The following is a 14,935-nucleotide window of genomic DNA, read 5'->3' as shown; positions in this document are numbered from 1 at the left end:
CTAGGGCAGGGGTTCTCAACCTTTCTGGTGCTGCAACTCCAATTTCAGCAGCGGCAGTAGCGTGCACGGGATGTGCATGCGCACACAGGCGTACAACAATAGAGGTGTGGAGGGGGCCAGTGCCTTGGCTCTGCCGCCTATGCCAGCTCTCGCCTGCAGCCATCAAAGTTGGGGTTGAAGTTGGCTATCTAATAGTAAAGCCTTCCTCCACATACAGTAATTGAGGCTTACTTCTCTTCCACCACCCTCTTCTCAGAAGCAGCTTGTTTGTTTTAACCTGTTCCGAGGTGCAGAGGACTCGGCAATCCTCTCCGCGAAGAGTGGCAGCTGGAACCAGCTAGCTTAAACTGCTGCCCCGTCACCCTCCAACCCGTAAAGCCTCCAAAGGCCCCTACTAACCTTTCCTTGAGGCGCCCGGAGGCTGGAGGGGCCACTTGTCCAGCTGGAAAAGAACCCACCACCATCACCCGCCTCTGCTGCCAGTGACCTAGTGACCCTGAGGAAGTGGCCAGGCGATCCTAAATTGGGCCCTGACCCCAAAGTTGTGAACCACTGCACTAGTGCCCACTGCATTTCTGCATGCAGCAGGCTTTCCAACTAGTAATAAAATGGCTCAGTGTTTTAAACACAGTATTGGAATGACTAGTTTTGCATATTGCTGCTCTGTTATGGAACAATCAATATGAACTTTAGGTGCATTAAATAATTGTGTGTTTGGGTACATGTATCTTTTTTTCCACACTGAAGTTGCAGCTTTCTTATGGAAACTCCATAGTATTTTCAAGGCAAGAGAGAATTCAGAAGTGGTTTGCCATTGCCTGCCTCCGTGTAGTGATCCTGGACTTCCTTTGCTGACTCCTACCCAAATACTAATGAGAGCTGACTTGTTTACCTTCCAAGATAAGGCTAGCCTGGGCTATCTGGGTCAGGAGGTTATGCACTGATATTTTTTGGGGGGGTTCCTCTAAGCTAGCGATCCCCAACCTGTGGGCTGCGGACCACATGTGGTCCGTCGACTAATTGGAGGTGGGCCGCAAAGGACACCTTCTCTCCCCCCCCGGCCCTTTACACACACACTTCGGGTGTCATTGTCTCCCATCACTCCCAGATGGGACTATCTCGTTGCAGAGAAACAAGCTCAGGGTTCCCATTTGTCATTGTCATGAGTTAAAATTTCCATGAAAATAAAATGTTCCTTATGTTCATTGTTGTGGCGTGTCTGTATCTTATTTTGAAGGGATGTTTAAACATTACCATAGCGATCAGAGATCGTTAGGGCAGTGGTTATGAGTAGAGGAGTAAACTACCCCCCACACACACACCGGGCCTCAGTAAAATTGTCAAGCGTTAAGTGGTCCCCAGTGATAAAAAGGTTGGGGACCACTGCTCTAAGTATATCCAAAGAATTGACATTTTCTTTGTAGGCATGGTAGACCAAATGCATTCAACTGTGAAATTAAAATTTTCGTTTGTGTGGTACCCAAGATAGTAAGAATAGCTTAATGTGCTTCCAGGCTGGTTACAATCACACAAGAACTTACTATACCTAGAATATGTCCTTTAAAGAATCAAATTTGACTGCACTTAGATACACACATGTGTTTAATACTGTTAAAACTAATAAAGCCTTGATTTATTGCACTTCATATATACATACACATGACAATTCTCCCATATTACTACAAATAACATTAAAACAAGTTTCACGAAGAAAACACAGAGATGAAAATTTACAAACTTGTAACTATATATGTAAAATGTTGCACACTTCTAGTAGGTTACATGTTAGCACTAAAAGGTTTTCCTACCAGAAGAATAAATTTGCATTTTCAAAGTACTTTATTGGTTTGCTTTCCTTTTATACTCAATTAACATTTGCATTATACTACAATGAATCATTAAATGTTTTTACTCTTAATCAGCCCATTGAATGAAGTCTTCAGGAACCTGCATTTCCATAAGAAAAGATGGATTTCATAAGATAACTCAGTAAACTGACAATTATATGTTTTATAAAGATGATCCTTCATTAGAGCCAATTAGGCACGAGCTGGGACACAATGACTTCTACAATGATCTTAGCTTATACAGAACACAAACTAGAATCCAAAGAACTGCTGCAAACTAGCTGTAAATGTCCAAAAGGAGCTCTGGAGTAATGTTTCTCAAAGAGCAATACACCATCATGCTGCACTACACGCCAAATGTTTGCAAACTGGCATGGGGAGGAGGGAAGAGCACTTGGGTATTTGAAGAACAAAACAAGCAAAAATACCTGGGGACACACTGAAGGCATTCAGCATGCATTTAGAATATAATATATTAAGAAGTAATTAGCTTTTTATCTTGTCTCAGTAACCAGTATATTATCATTCTATTGATTAACAATGGAAATAATCCAATATGAAAGTTAAATTTTAGAGGTCTGACGCAGCAAGATGTGTATCTCTCTTGATACACATCTTGCTGTGACAGACCACTGAAGATGCTAGCCACTGTTGCGAGCAAAATATTAATAGCAAAAACTACTAAGAACATGGCCCCACAACTCGAGAAAACTACAAATGCCAGTTGATTCCGGGCATTGGAAGGCTTCATCAATACATTAAATTTTAGAGATTTAAACAAATATTTCTAATGCAATATGCATTTCCAAAAACTAATTTTAGGATTAAATTGGTAAAACTAATGTTCAAAATTATATTTTAAAGGAAATTATATCCTACCATCTACATATAGGAATTTTGTTATATAATATATATAAGGGGTAAGAATTTTTGATCAGAGTTGGTTAGCTTCAATGTTTTATAGAATTCTTCTACAAAGGAATTAAAATTAATTATTGGTTTTGTTTGTTGCAAGCCACGGTGATTATTTCTTGGCAAAGGAATAAATACCACAAACATTAGAATTTTTTTACAGTGATTTCTCAAAAAAATGTACCAACCATCATAATGCTTGGCAAGCTTAAACCTTCACCATGAAATGAGTGAGCAACTTTCTATGAGTTCACTGAGACAATAATTAATTACCAGCGGAATACAAAGTTTACCTTCATGAGACTCTTCAGTAATCAAAGGCCTTCAGAATAAATATCTTATGCTGAGCAAATAACTCGTATATGGAATTTAATAAATGAAATGAAGAGGTTTATATGAAAAGTTCAACAGTAAATTAATATACTTTTGCAATTATACTTGAAATGTTTTCACTTAAAGTAGGGTCCTCACATTTTGGCTTGGCTTTTGTCTCTGCAAGAAACTCTGCTCATGTCCAGTGTTACTCTGAGCTTTATAGGCATGTTGGGGGAGTGGGGAAATCATAGCAACAGTACCCCATTCTACCTACCATCTTCTAACTTAAAAGAACAGAAGTTCACCATGACACTGTAACACAGAGTAATCCCTAGACTTCATCTTAAACTTCAGATAGGCACAGGGAACCATCCCTAGGTGAAATGTGAATATGCAGAAATGTCTCAGCCTCCTTCACAATCCAAGTGCAGGAGAAGGGCTAGAACTTATCATGCTTGCTAGAGATGAGCAGACTCACCACAGCAAGAACATTTAGTAGTCTACTGATTAAATGGTGACAAAGCAATGATTAATGAAACAATGAAACAACATTTTGAGGTATCCAATTTTAAAGACACGTACAAGTAACTGATATTCTGCTATTTAAAATCTTTGAGGAAAATGAGATTTTTACAACATTAAAATATATATAGTAAACCTAGACTATCACCTTTAACATTTGTCTCCCATCCTTTGGAATTACTGATATTTGTGTTAATTCTACATTATGTCAGATTACTTCAATAGCAAGACTTGCAACTGTAATATAGTATAGACATGTTCCCGGCATCAGCACATGTTTAAAAGTATTGAATGCAGCAGGCCACTACAAGAAAGGTATGTGTATGCCATGCCTCCTTTATTCCTACCCAGCCTTTCCTTGTCTCCTCAACCACAAGACATATTCTAATGGCTGAGGGTGGGAGGTGGAAGGGAAGGTTCAATTATGCCCATGACAATCATGATGTTTATACTGTAATCCGTTTTGAGGCTCAGCAAGAAAAGGCTATAAACAAAAAATAAAATAAAAATAAATCACTGTATTTTGATAAGAATACCCAAATTTATCCTGTAAAATACTCCAGGAATGCTTACACTTTATGCTATATCTCATACATGAGTCAGGCACTGTGGCCCTGATACACCATAGTCAAGGTCAAATAATTGGCCAGTTTCCTTATCCATTTTTTCAGGATTCACAGCAGCCACATTTGTAGGCAGGGCTGCAATTCTGTCCTCTTACCCTACTTAAGTGCAGCATCCTGTCCAATACGGGTGCTAGTTCACTTGGGTGCTTCAACCCTAGGGTTGGATGGTACTGCTGGAAAGAGGAAACATGACAAAAATTCCACACAGTAGTACGTGCTACTGATGGATTGCTGGATGTAACACATCTAATACCTGAGATATAGCAAACAAATTATTAGATTATAGCAGGCTATGGTTTAATACTGCTTGTGGCATATCTACAAATGTAGATAATTATTCTAGGTAAAAATAATTTTAATGAAATCTGAAGTGCACAAATTTTCAAATAAGTTTAAAGCATGCAATGAATCTTGAATCTTGGGTATTTAAGTATATACAGACAGGTGTAAACTTAATGCTAACTGATCTGCAGCCTCCTATCTTTTCTAGAAGTAGGATTTTTAACCCATTATTCATGCATAATTTGGACTGGAACCTGGAAACTTCTGATATTGTATCTTTTTGGAATTTAAATTCTTTATACAACAATACATATATTTATCCTCTTTTAACACATTATCATTAGTTATACCACAAGGAAACGTTTTGGAATGATTGTAGAACGGAAATATACCTGGTATATCTAACCATAGCTACATATAAGATATTAGAAAATTGTTCCTTTAAAAAAAATCTTTACTAAGTGTTTTGCTTCCACATAAAAACAAGCTATTAGAAATACTCATGCTCATTTGGAAAAATAAAACTATACCACATCAGCAATTCAATGACACATAAAAATGACTTCCTGGGCATTAAAGTTCACAAATAAATCAGAGAAGGATTCCTGAATGTATTTGTCAGCAGTTTTGGTTTCCAATTGTTTGTGATATAAATTGAAAACATTTGTCCCAGCAGATGCTCAGGGGATAGGCCGTGGTAGAACAACTGCTTTGCATGCTATATGTCCCAGGTTCAATTCCTGGCATAGTGAGGATCAGGTAGCAGGTGATATGGAAAATCCCTGCTTCAGACCTGGAGAGTTCAGTCAGAGTAGACAATACTGACCTTGGCAGACTAATGGCTTGACTCAGTATGGCAGCTTTATGTGTTCAGATAATGATTTTATGAAGTCACTTTTTGGTTTATGTTAAAAAGTATCAGACTAAGAACAAGGTTTGTTCTTTTAAAAAAAAAATACAAATCATGCAAGCAGTGTTTTAAAATTTTGTTTGCTCACCACTTTGAAACCAAGTCCAAAATGTGAAGAATGAAATCAATTCATTTCCACAGTCAAGTTGTAAACTTGTGAGTATGAATAAATGCAAGTTATTCAGAAGCAGCCAGCAGTTGTCTTGCATCCTTCCATCATTCAATTTTCAGCATCCACTGCAGAGACTTACTGTTTCTAATCTTACAGTACTTCTGAGGGTCAAATCCAGGATTCTTTTGAACTTCTCATAAGACTTTGTTACTGGAAGCTCTAAACAGTTAAGATGTCTGTTTCCAACAGGGTATTTTATGTCCATGAACTTAACTGTGGGCTCAGGTTCAAACCCAATGGCTGGAATAATGCAGGTACCAGTTGCAAAAACCAATATGTCTTCTAGGGTTACTGATGATTCACCATCTAGAACAAAAATATCAGAAAGTGCTTAATCGGTGCATCTGGTGCTTTATTTTATTATTTTAAATAAAATTCAAACACATGTACATGCAGCCAAGACTATGTAACTAGGGGAATTACCATCCCCTTAAATTCCCTTACCTTCTGTTTCTTGTAAATAACCCATCCAAAATTCAAGAGTTCTGGCTTTGTATGCACCTTGTAAACAGTGGATTGTAAAGAGGTCACCAAGAAGTTTTGCAGACAGTTTCTCAGGTTTGTAACACAATACACTACAAAAGGCATCAGGATTCATCTGCATTTTTTCCCAAACACCAAGAGTTCTCAAACCTTGTCTAAAACTACCGGGAAGGGAGAGAGAAAGAGAGAGACAGAAATAAACAGAAAATATGAACAAGCAGTACTATGAATTTTTAAGCATGCATAACACTTCTTCCTCAGACTAATATTCTGCATATTATAGATACTACTTAGTAAAGCTAGAATAAACTTTTCCCCTGTGTTTTGCTTGCACCTATTATCTTCAAACACATTCCCATTTTTCTCATATATTAAATGGTTGAGGAAGACTATTCCTTCTAAGGCAGCTACCAATTTCTGCTTTGTGTCAATAATTTCTCAGAGCAACTTAATTTATGAGGAATTACTCTTAGAACAACAGAGTTGCAGAAAACTTTCCTTTGGGCTACTTTTTCTGGACTGTTAACACTATTTCAGCCCAGTTAATATTTAAGGTTATTCAACATCTCATTTATTCAAAAAGTTTCAGCTATCTCTCAAACCTTTTGGGATAACTTGTAATACATTGTCAATAAAAAGTGGTGACATTGTTCTACAAACTGGAAAAGATGTGCTTATTATTTAGATATAACAATTTGGGTTGTAAGGATGAAATCTACATATAAACCAACCTTTCAAAAGGCATAAGTGTTCTCCTGATGACATGGTAATCCAGTATCTCATTCACCAACATTTCCTTATCACACAAAGCTGTTATATGTTCCAGACATCCAATAGTATTGAGATATTCATTACAATCACTTATTGCCAACTCCAAGTCATTCAGATTCCTTGAAGATTTTATCTAATACCAAGAAATAAAACATTATCTAGTTAATTTATTGCATGAATAGCATCAATTTCAAACTGTTGGAAGTGTACTGCTAGTTTTTGTTTTTTCTTAAATTATATACCTAGTCATCTTTGGCTGTCAGTATATACTTGAGTGGAAAACCAACAGCTTCAACACCCAACTTTTCTTCCCTTATATTCCCTGAAGAGCACAAAGATCTTCAGAAACATCTGCTAAGGATCTCTGGCCCAAAAGAGGTAAAGCTGGGCTCAACCAGGGCCAGGGCTTTTTCAGCCCTGGCCCCAGCCTGGTGAAATGAGCTCCCAGGAGAGACCAGGCCCCTGTGGAATCTAAGCCATCTCCACAGGGCCTGCAAGATGGAGTTATTCTATTGGGCTTATGGTCGAGGTTAGAAATAACATTTACCATATAAGACTGGCCTCACCACTAGGGGAGGAAAGAAGGAATGCTGAAGATCAGCACCAGCCACAACCTCCCATCTTTGGATTTTAGTTGGGGGCATAAATTATGTTTTAACATTTTATCCTTTTTATTTGTTTTTATGCTGTTACCCACTCTGAGCGTTGGAAGGGTGGACCTGGCATGTGTGATGGAGACCTGGGTCGGGGAAGGTGAGACAGCCACCCTTAAAGAACTAGGCCCTGCCAGGTTCTCTGGCCTTAATCAGCCTCAGACTGCAGGTTGGGGAGGAGGGGTAGCAATCCTAATCCAAGAGGACTTCTCCTTCAGGGTTCTCCCTGTACCAGTTCCAGGAATTGAACGTGTAGGCCTCAGGTGGGACTCAACCAAGAGCGTGGCTGTCTGGTTGGTGTACAATGTGCCCAATGTACCTCCAGACACCCTGCTAGAATGTTCTTTGGGACCGAATGCCTCTTGGCACTTCTCTAAATGGTCTGGTCAATGACTGGAAAGACAGAATGCTGGCTGCCCTTGATGAGATAGCCTCGCTGATGCCTGGATTAGGAGGGACTGCCCTTCAAAGGCTGATATCCTTTCTCTGGAATCGTGGACAGAGGGCAGCAATAAGGAGCGAATTCATCAAGCTGACACCAACTTGCTTGTGGAATCCCTCAAGGAGCAGTTCTCTATCTAGTCCTATTCAACATCTTTACCCTCTTGCTCAACTGGTGCAGAAGTTTGGGCTGAGTTGTCACCAATATGCCAATAACATCCAGTTCTTCCTCCTGATGAATGGCCGCCCTGATTCTTCCCCAGAAGCATTAGCCAGCAGCCTGGAAGCAGTGCTGAGGTGGCTCAAGCAGAGTTCATCTGAAGCTCAACCCTTCCAAGTCAGAGGTCCCATTGCTGGGCAGGACGGGTCCAAGCGAGGGAAGAGCGCCTACCCAACCTGGACAGAATGCAGCTATCAGTTGCTCACTCTGCCAGGAACCTAGGTGTGGTTCTCGATGCCTCCTCTCAATGGAGGCTCAGGTCATGAAAGTAGCATGGCTGGCGTTCTATCACCTTCGCCAAGCCAAATTACTAGCGCCCTACTTGGCCACAGAACACCTATCCACAGTGATCCATGTGACGGTCATCTCTAGATCGGACTTTTGCAACTCGCTCTATGCAGGCCTGCCCTTAACCTTGACCCAGAAACTACAGCTGGTCCAGAATGCAACAGCCAGGATCTTCAAAGCAACACAATGGAGGGCCCACGTTCAATCCAATCTCTAACAGCTGCACTGGCTTCGGATCAAGCTTAAGGTTCTGGTAACCATCTTTATGCTCATACACTATCTGGGCTCAGCGTACCTTAGGGACCGCTTTTCTGCCTACACCCCTCAAAAAGCTTTACACTCTACTTCCTTCAACTGCCTGGTGATCCCTGGCCCCAAGGAAGCTCACTTGACCACAAGGCCCAAGTATTCTCTATCCTGGCCTCAACCTGGTGGAATGAGCTCCCAAAGGAGATCAGGCCCTGTTGGAACTTGAACAATTCTGCAGGGCCTGCAAAAGGGAGCTCCTCCGCCAGGCATTTGGTTGAGCTCAACCTGAACAAATCACCTTCTATTGGCCCCCGAACCTTCCTCCCATGAAAACCACCGCTGATTTGTCCAACCTACAGGGCCATCAGTATGCTGTTGTGAAATTACTGTTTTCCGGTGTCCTATTGTTCCAGCATACTGTTCTGTTGTCATCACTGTATTGTTATTGTCAACAATGATTAGGTTATCTGTACCGTTCCTTGTTCGCTACGTTCTATGTAAACTTCCCTGAGCCTCAGGGGAGGGTGGTATATAAATATAATAAATAAATATAAATAAAAAATATTTGTATTAATCAAAAGTCTACCACTTAACTAATCTCTGTAGTGCTACACAAATGAACAACAGCTTACCTTCATTATTGTCTGCAAAACATCCACATCAGCAACATCTTCTACTGTTGGTTTTACATTCTCCGTGCCATAAACAAGGGAATTAAACAAGGTTTTGGAGAAGAAGCTAGGAGATGGGCCCCCATGTACCAGAGAAACAGCAATCATCCTTCCAGCTTCATAGTACAGGTTGTCTTTAAGTGCTACAAGTACAAATTATATAAAAATAACTATTGTACCGATTAGCTACAATAGCGACTGAAGCATTCAATAACTGTCCTGAACTAAATGGACCAGATCAAGCCTTGCATATGTCAGATTATAAATCTCATCAATATTGAGCTGTTCTTGGAACGTCCACAAATAGGACATGAGGATCTCAACCAACATTTACCAATGCTTAACAGTGAACATTTTCATTAAATACCCCTGGTCCCAGGAAAATTACTTGTTGCTGACCAAGAACTTAAAGTAGCAGTGAAAAGAATTCACTTTAGTTCTGAAGTTAATAGATGGCTACATTGCATTAAAATGGAGATTATATATGGGTAAGAATACCCTGGCAACTAAAGGGTCCAGTACAACTCCAATAAAGGAAACCCTCCAAGATGATAGTAATTTTGATTATTTTTGTGTTGACTATTAAACCCAATTTCTGGCATGTATGCAGAAGTAGGGAAACCTGAGACTCCAGTTCCACCCTGGATAGTGTAGTAATAAGTCTGTTGTAGGTATGCTACACTACTGCAACACTTTCAAAAAATACCCTTGGGGGCCATAGCTAAACCAAATAGGTCATATATTGATAAGAAACCGGATTATACTGGGGTCTGTGTTGTTCAGCATATTTATAAATGCTTTGGATGAGGGATTAGAGAGGATACTTATTAAATTTGCAGACAATTACTAAACTGGGAGGAGTAGCAAACAACAGAAGACAAAATCAGGTACAGGATGATCTTGATAGGCTTGAGAAGTGAGCTAAATTGAATAAAATGATATTCAACAGGGACAAATGTAAAGTTCTGCATTTAGGTAGGAAAAACCATATATATCAATATAGAATGGGGGAGACTTATCTTGGCAGTAGTATGTGCAAAAAGGATCTAGGAGTCTTAGTAGACCATACATTGAATATGAGTCAGCAGTGTGACTCAGTGGCTAAAAAGGCAATGGGATTTTGGGCTGTATCAAACAGAGTATCGTGTCCAGATCATGGGAGGTGATGGTACCGCATTAATCTGCTCTGGTTCAGCCTCACTTAGAATACCGTGTCCAGTTTGGGGCACTACAGTTGAAGAGGGATGTAGACAAATTGGAGCGTGTCCAGAGGAGGGCAACAAAAATGGGGAGGGGTATGAGGAAAGGTTGGGGGAACTTGGTCTGTTTAGCCTGGAGAGGAGATGACTGAAAGGGGATCTGATAACTATCTTCAAGTATTTAAAAGGGTGCTATATAGAGGATGGAACAGAGTTGTTCTCTCTTGCTCCAAAGTGACAGACCAGAACCAATGGGATGAAATTAATTCAAAGGAAATTCCATCTAAACATCCGGAAGAAGTTCCTGACAGAGCGGTTTCTCAGTGGAACAAACAGAGGGTGGATAGTCATCTGACAGAGAGGCTGGTTTGTGAGGGTCCAGGGGGGTGGGAGGTTGCAGTGGATGGGCGGTGGAGTTGTGAGAGTCCTGCATAGTGCAGACGGTTGGACTAGATGGCCCAAGAAGTCCCTTCCAACTCTATGATTCTATGATTAAATTACAAATACCTGTGTGTATAATAGGCAGTTTCATACTCTAATAAGTCCAACAGCACAGCTGCCTGTCCCAGTGGAGTATAGTCAGTCCCTGCTGTTGGTAGAATGGACATGGACGACATTGACCATGGAACCAAGTCCTTTGCCTGCCATGGAACAGAATGCTGGAGCTTTGGCTGACTCCAGGATGGCAAAAAAAAAAAAATCTACTCATAGGAAGCCCCTTTTATTGAATGGTTATTGACATGAAGGATACTGGGTGGGTTGAGGTGGATGATGGCCCCTAAAGGGGGTAGCAAAACCTTGTTGCTTCTGCTGGAACTGGTGGGGTTGATAGCCAGAAACTGGTGGGAAGGAACTCAAAAGTTCAGACTGTTTGTCTGCTCTTTTAAAGGGAGAGTCATCGGTCACCATTGTGAAAAGGGCATCTTTCTGGAACTGAAGGTCCTCAACTTTGGACCTCATCCCAGGAGGAAACGAAGCAGTATGGAGCCAAGAATGCCAGCATAAGATAAAAGCCAATGTGACTGCCTAAGCCACAACCTCAGCCGCATGTTTACCAGCCTGTTTGGAGATAGGAAATACTTCAGCTTGAATTATCTTGGCTAGAACTTTGGATTCATCTGGTAACAGATCCGGGTATTTAGAAATACCTTTCCAGAGGACCTTCTGTTCCCTACCATTTATAATCTGGTAGTTCACTATATGAAACACGAAAGCTGCTGAGAAGTAGAACTTCCCTAAGCTGTCAAGCTTACAGTTCTCGCAGTCCAAAGGAGCATAATGTTAGCCTGGCCTCTGCTTAAGCTGTATGTCCTCTAAAACCATGGAGGTTGAAGGAGGGTGGACAGAAAGGTAATTGGCAGAATCCTGCTTAACTCTCTATAGGCTGTCCAGGTTCTTTGATGCTGCGATGACTGGCACTTGTTTCTTCCATATAGGACCTGGCAAGGTCATCCAATCCCTCAAGGACAGGAAGTGCAATAGTAGTCGAAGTCTCTGAATAATGCCAGTTCAGAACCTTGTCCTTAGAGCAGGCATCAGACATGGAAATGTAGAGATCCAAAGCCTTCACCCTACAGATTTAATTGCTCCCTGTGTAAGCGGTAGTCTCCCGTAGGAGAAGAAGGGAATAGATCCCCAATGGTGTCATCAGGGGACGGTTCTGATGCCGTACCAGGTGAGGTGGCAGAGCATCATATCTCTCCCTCCTCAATTTCCTCGCATTGCAACTGACTAGTTGCACCTGGGTGAGAATCATCAAACCCAAACAGAATCTCAGGCTCTTGATCAAAGGGAAGATCCCATTGTCCCACACGCACTGTGGACGGTTCACAGGAGGCTTGAGAGGCCGAATGTTGCAATTCCAGTCTCAGAATAGAGGCCTCCTGACTTGTGACCATTGTGCCTGTAGCTGGCATTGTAGGTGTGCTAAATCAATGGAACTGTGGAAGTTTTGGGGAAAAAAACAAAGCTGATTGAAATCTTTTTTTGGTCAATCGTTTGATCAACACCTTTGTGGAAGTTGTAGGAACGTTCCGGGTTTGGTCCTTAGTCTTAAGACTTTTTAACCTTCTTAACAAGAGGTTCAAGCAAATAAGACTTCTTATCAGATTCCGTATTGGCCTCAGAATGTACTGGGGCCACGGATGAAGTTGCAGAAGCCACTCTTTTCTCAGGCTGGCTTGGAACCAAAGTAGGAACTGATGCCACAGAACGGAAAGAAGGAACACGGTTAACCTGGCCAGCAGCTGCAAGCGTAGGCTCGGACACAGGTTTGAGTGGGCTGGTAGAAAGAGCTTTCTGCCATAAAGCAGAGCGGGCTTTTGAAATATGTGGCCAGTGCTGACATTATGTTCTTCACCAAAATATAACAAGCATCTATCCTGTTCATACAAGAAAACAGGAGTTCTGACCAAGTGCATATTCTTCTTAAAAGAGTGAAAAAGGAACTGATGGGAAAGAGGCCTTTCACTCCTGGTCATGTGTGCATTTGGCAGGATATCATGCACACTTTTAAGGGCTGGATTTGGAGCGCCCCCTGTAGAAGCTTAGCTTTAAAGGTTTTTTTGCGGCCAGCTTGTGCAGTCCCAACGTGGACCTGCATTACAAGATGTAAAATGAACCTTAAGGAACTGTCTTGGGACTAACTGTGATCCACAACATAACACAGAAGGACCATGTAGCCTAAACTTTTGTGTTTGAGCAGAAGAGTGATAGGATGAGGGCTTATGAAATAACCACAAAATAGAAAGGTTGAAGAGCAGCCAGCATTGGTATTTTCTTCAGACTTTTCTGGAGACAATTCCAAGATTTAGGAGTATGAATTAGTATGCACAAACCACAGAGTAAGAAGCATGGAGAAAGGCAACCCCGGAAGATAAGAGATGGTTTCAGCAAGGATAGACAGCCAAGTCTATTATGAGTTTGCAGTGAGTGACCAAGTTTGAAGTTTGTCTGATCTCAAATAGACATAAAAAAACACCAGATAAAAAACACGGTAAAAAACACAAGATCCTGGAAGAAGGGTGGGCTGCAGAAACATTTAGGACAATGACTGGATCTAGTTATAGAGAAAGATCACTTAGCAACATTACACCAGCATGACATAACGGTGTGCACTCTTGCTGTCTTCTGTGTTAGCAACTATTTATGTTGTTCTGTCAAACAATATGGACTCATGCGAATGTAATTGGAAAACCCTTCTGCTGTTTGTTAATGTTTCATTACCAATTCCAATAGAACTGCATTAAGTAGTGGATGAACATAAATCACACGCCTCTTGTTCATCCTCGCCTCTTAGAAGGTCTCAATCTTGTTACCTAGTGTTATTTAATTTATTCATGAATGATCTGCAACAAGGAGTAAACACTGAAACAGCAAAGTTTGTAAACGTTACCAAGTTGTGAAAACACAAGAAAACTGTGAGCAGCTCAGACTGAACTGGGTGAATAGTCAATAAGAAGACAAATGAAATTCAGTGGAATTAGAAAGTGATGCACATCAGAAGAAAACACTTCCTTATTTTATAAATACACTGATACGATCAGGTAAGACTGAAGGGTCTTTTTACTGGTATTGTCAAGTGAGTTATTCATGCTAGAGCTTGAGAATAAGATTACAGTACAAATATGATAATGCATTTATTAAAGTATGTAGTTGTAGCCTATCTTCCCTGAGGCTCAATTTAAAATTTAGAACTAATAGATTTAAACTTCAGATAGGGAATATCTCCTCCATTTGGGAGGAGGGTGGTCCTACCGAAAAATGCCTGAATTTTAGATCCCATTACAGGCCAATATGAATAAAATTGCAGCACCTCCTCTTTAACACTGACGTTCCTCTCATCTCCACAGAGAGCCCATTCCAAAGAGCAAAAGAACAGCCTGTGATTGATGGCATACAAGCTATCTTGAGTGGGAGCGTGCATTTAATTGATCCAAACTGAAAAATACATTATCAGTATTTTCATATTCATTCAAGCGGATCCCCCCCATTTTTTCAGCTATGCAAAATGGCTGGCTTGATTTTTTGGGACAACCAGATAGCCTCAGTTAGGCCCATTATGCACGGCCGCCGAAACGGCGATTTCGGGTCACATGGAAAACGCGGAGGGGGAAGACGTGACGCATACCGGTTATACACGGGGCGGGGCGCGACGGCGGCAAAACCCAGAGTAACCGATTATGCACGCGCCGATCCGGGCGCCGCTTCTGGTTGCGCCCCGCTCACCCGGAAGCTGCGCTTTCTTCCGCGTTTCACTGACGCGGCTTTTTCGGCGGCATGCACCAAAGCTGCAGCCGGTTGCAGCCGGCTCCGTGCGTTATCCGTGATTTTAGTCGCCGCCATTCCACCCCGAATGTGCGCTAAAACCCCCGT

The 14,935-nt window shown here is 41.2% G+C and overlaps 1 protein-coding gene across 4 annotated transcripts in view; it reads right to left on the bottom strand.

Annotated features, from left to right (window-relative positions):
- Window positions 1-1,584: 1,584 nt before the first annotated feature.
- G2E3 (G2/M-phase specific E3 ubiquitin protein ligase) overlaps window positions 1,585-14,935 on the bottom strand; it is a 37,782-nt gene continuing 24,431 nt past the window's right edge. For all 4 annotated transcript variants that reach the window (XM_077323015.1, XM_077323016.1, XM_077323017.1 and 1 more), the window contains 4 exons: window positions 9,324-9,505; window positions 6,801-6,973; window positions 6,031-6,230; window positions 1,585-5,892 (listed from right to left, as the gene is read on the bottom strand). In XM_077323015.1, coding sequence (XP_077179130.1) covers window positions 5,642-5,892; window positions 6,031-6,230; window positions 6,801-6,973; window positions 9,324-9,505 — 806 coding nt within the window. In that variant the 3' untranslated portion in view covers window positions 1,585-5,641. The remainder of the gene's footprint in view (window positions 5,893-6,030; window positions 6,231-6,800; window positions 6,974-9,323; window positions 9,506-14,935) is intronic.

This window comes from Paroedura picta, chromosome 2 (assembly GCF_049243985.1).
Source record: "Paroedura picta isolate Pp20150507F chromosome 2, Ppicta_v3.0, whole genome shotgun sequence".
Classification (NCBI taxonomy): domain Eukaryota; kingdom Metazoa; phylum Chordata; class Lepidosauria; order Squamata; family Gekkonidae; genus Paroedura; species Paroedura picta.
The sequence above is the reverse complement of the archived record's forward strand: the minus strand, read 5'-3'. Positions and strand labels throughout refer to the sequence as shown.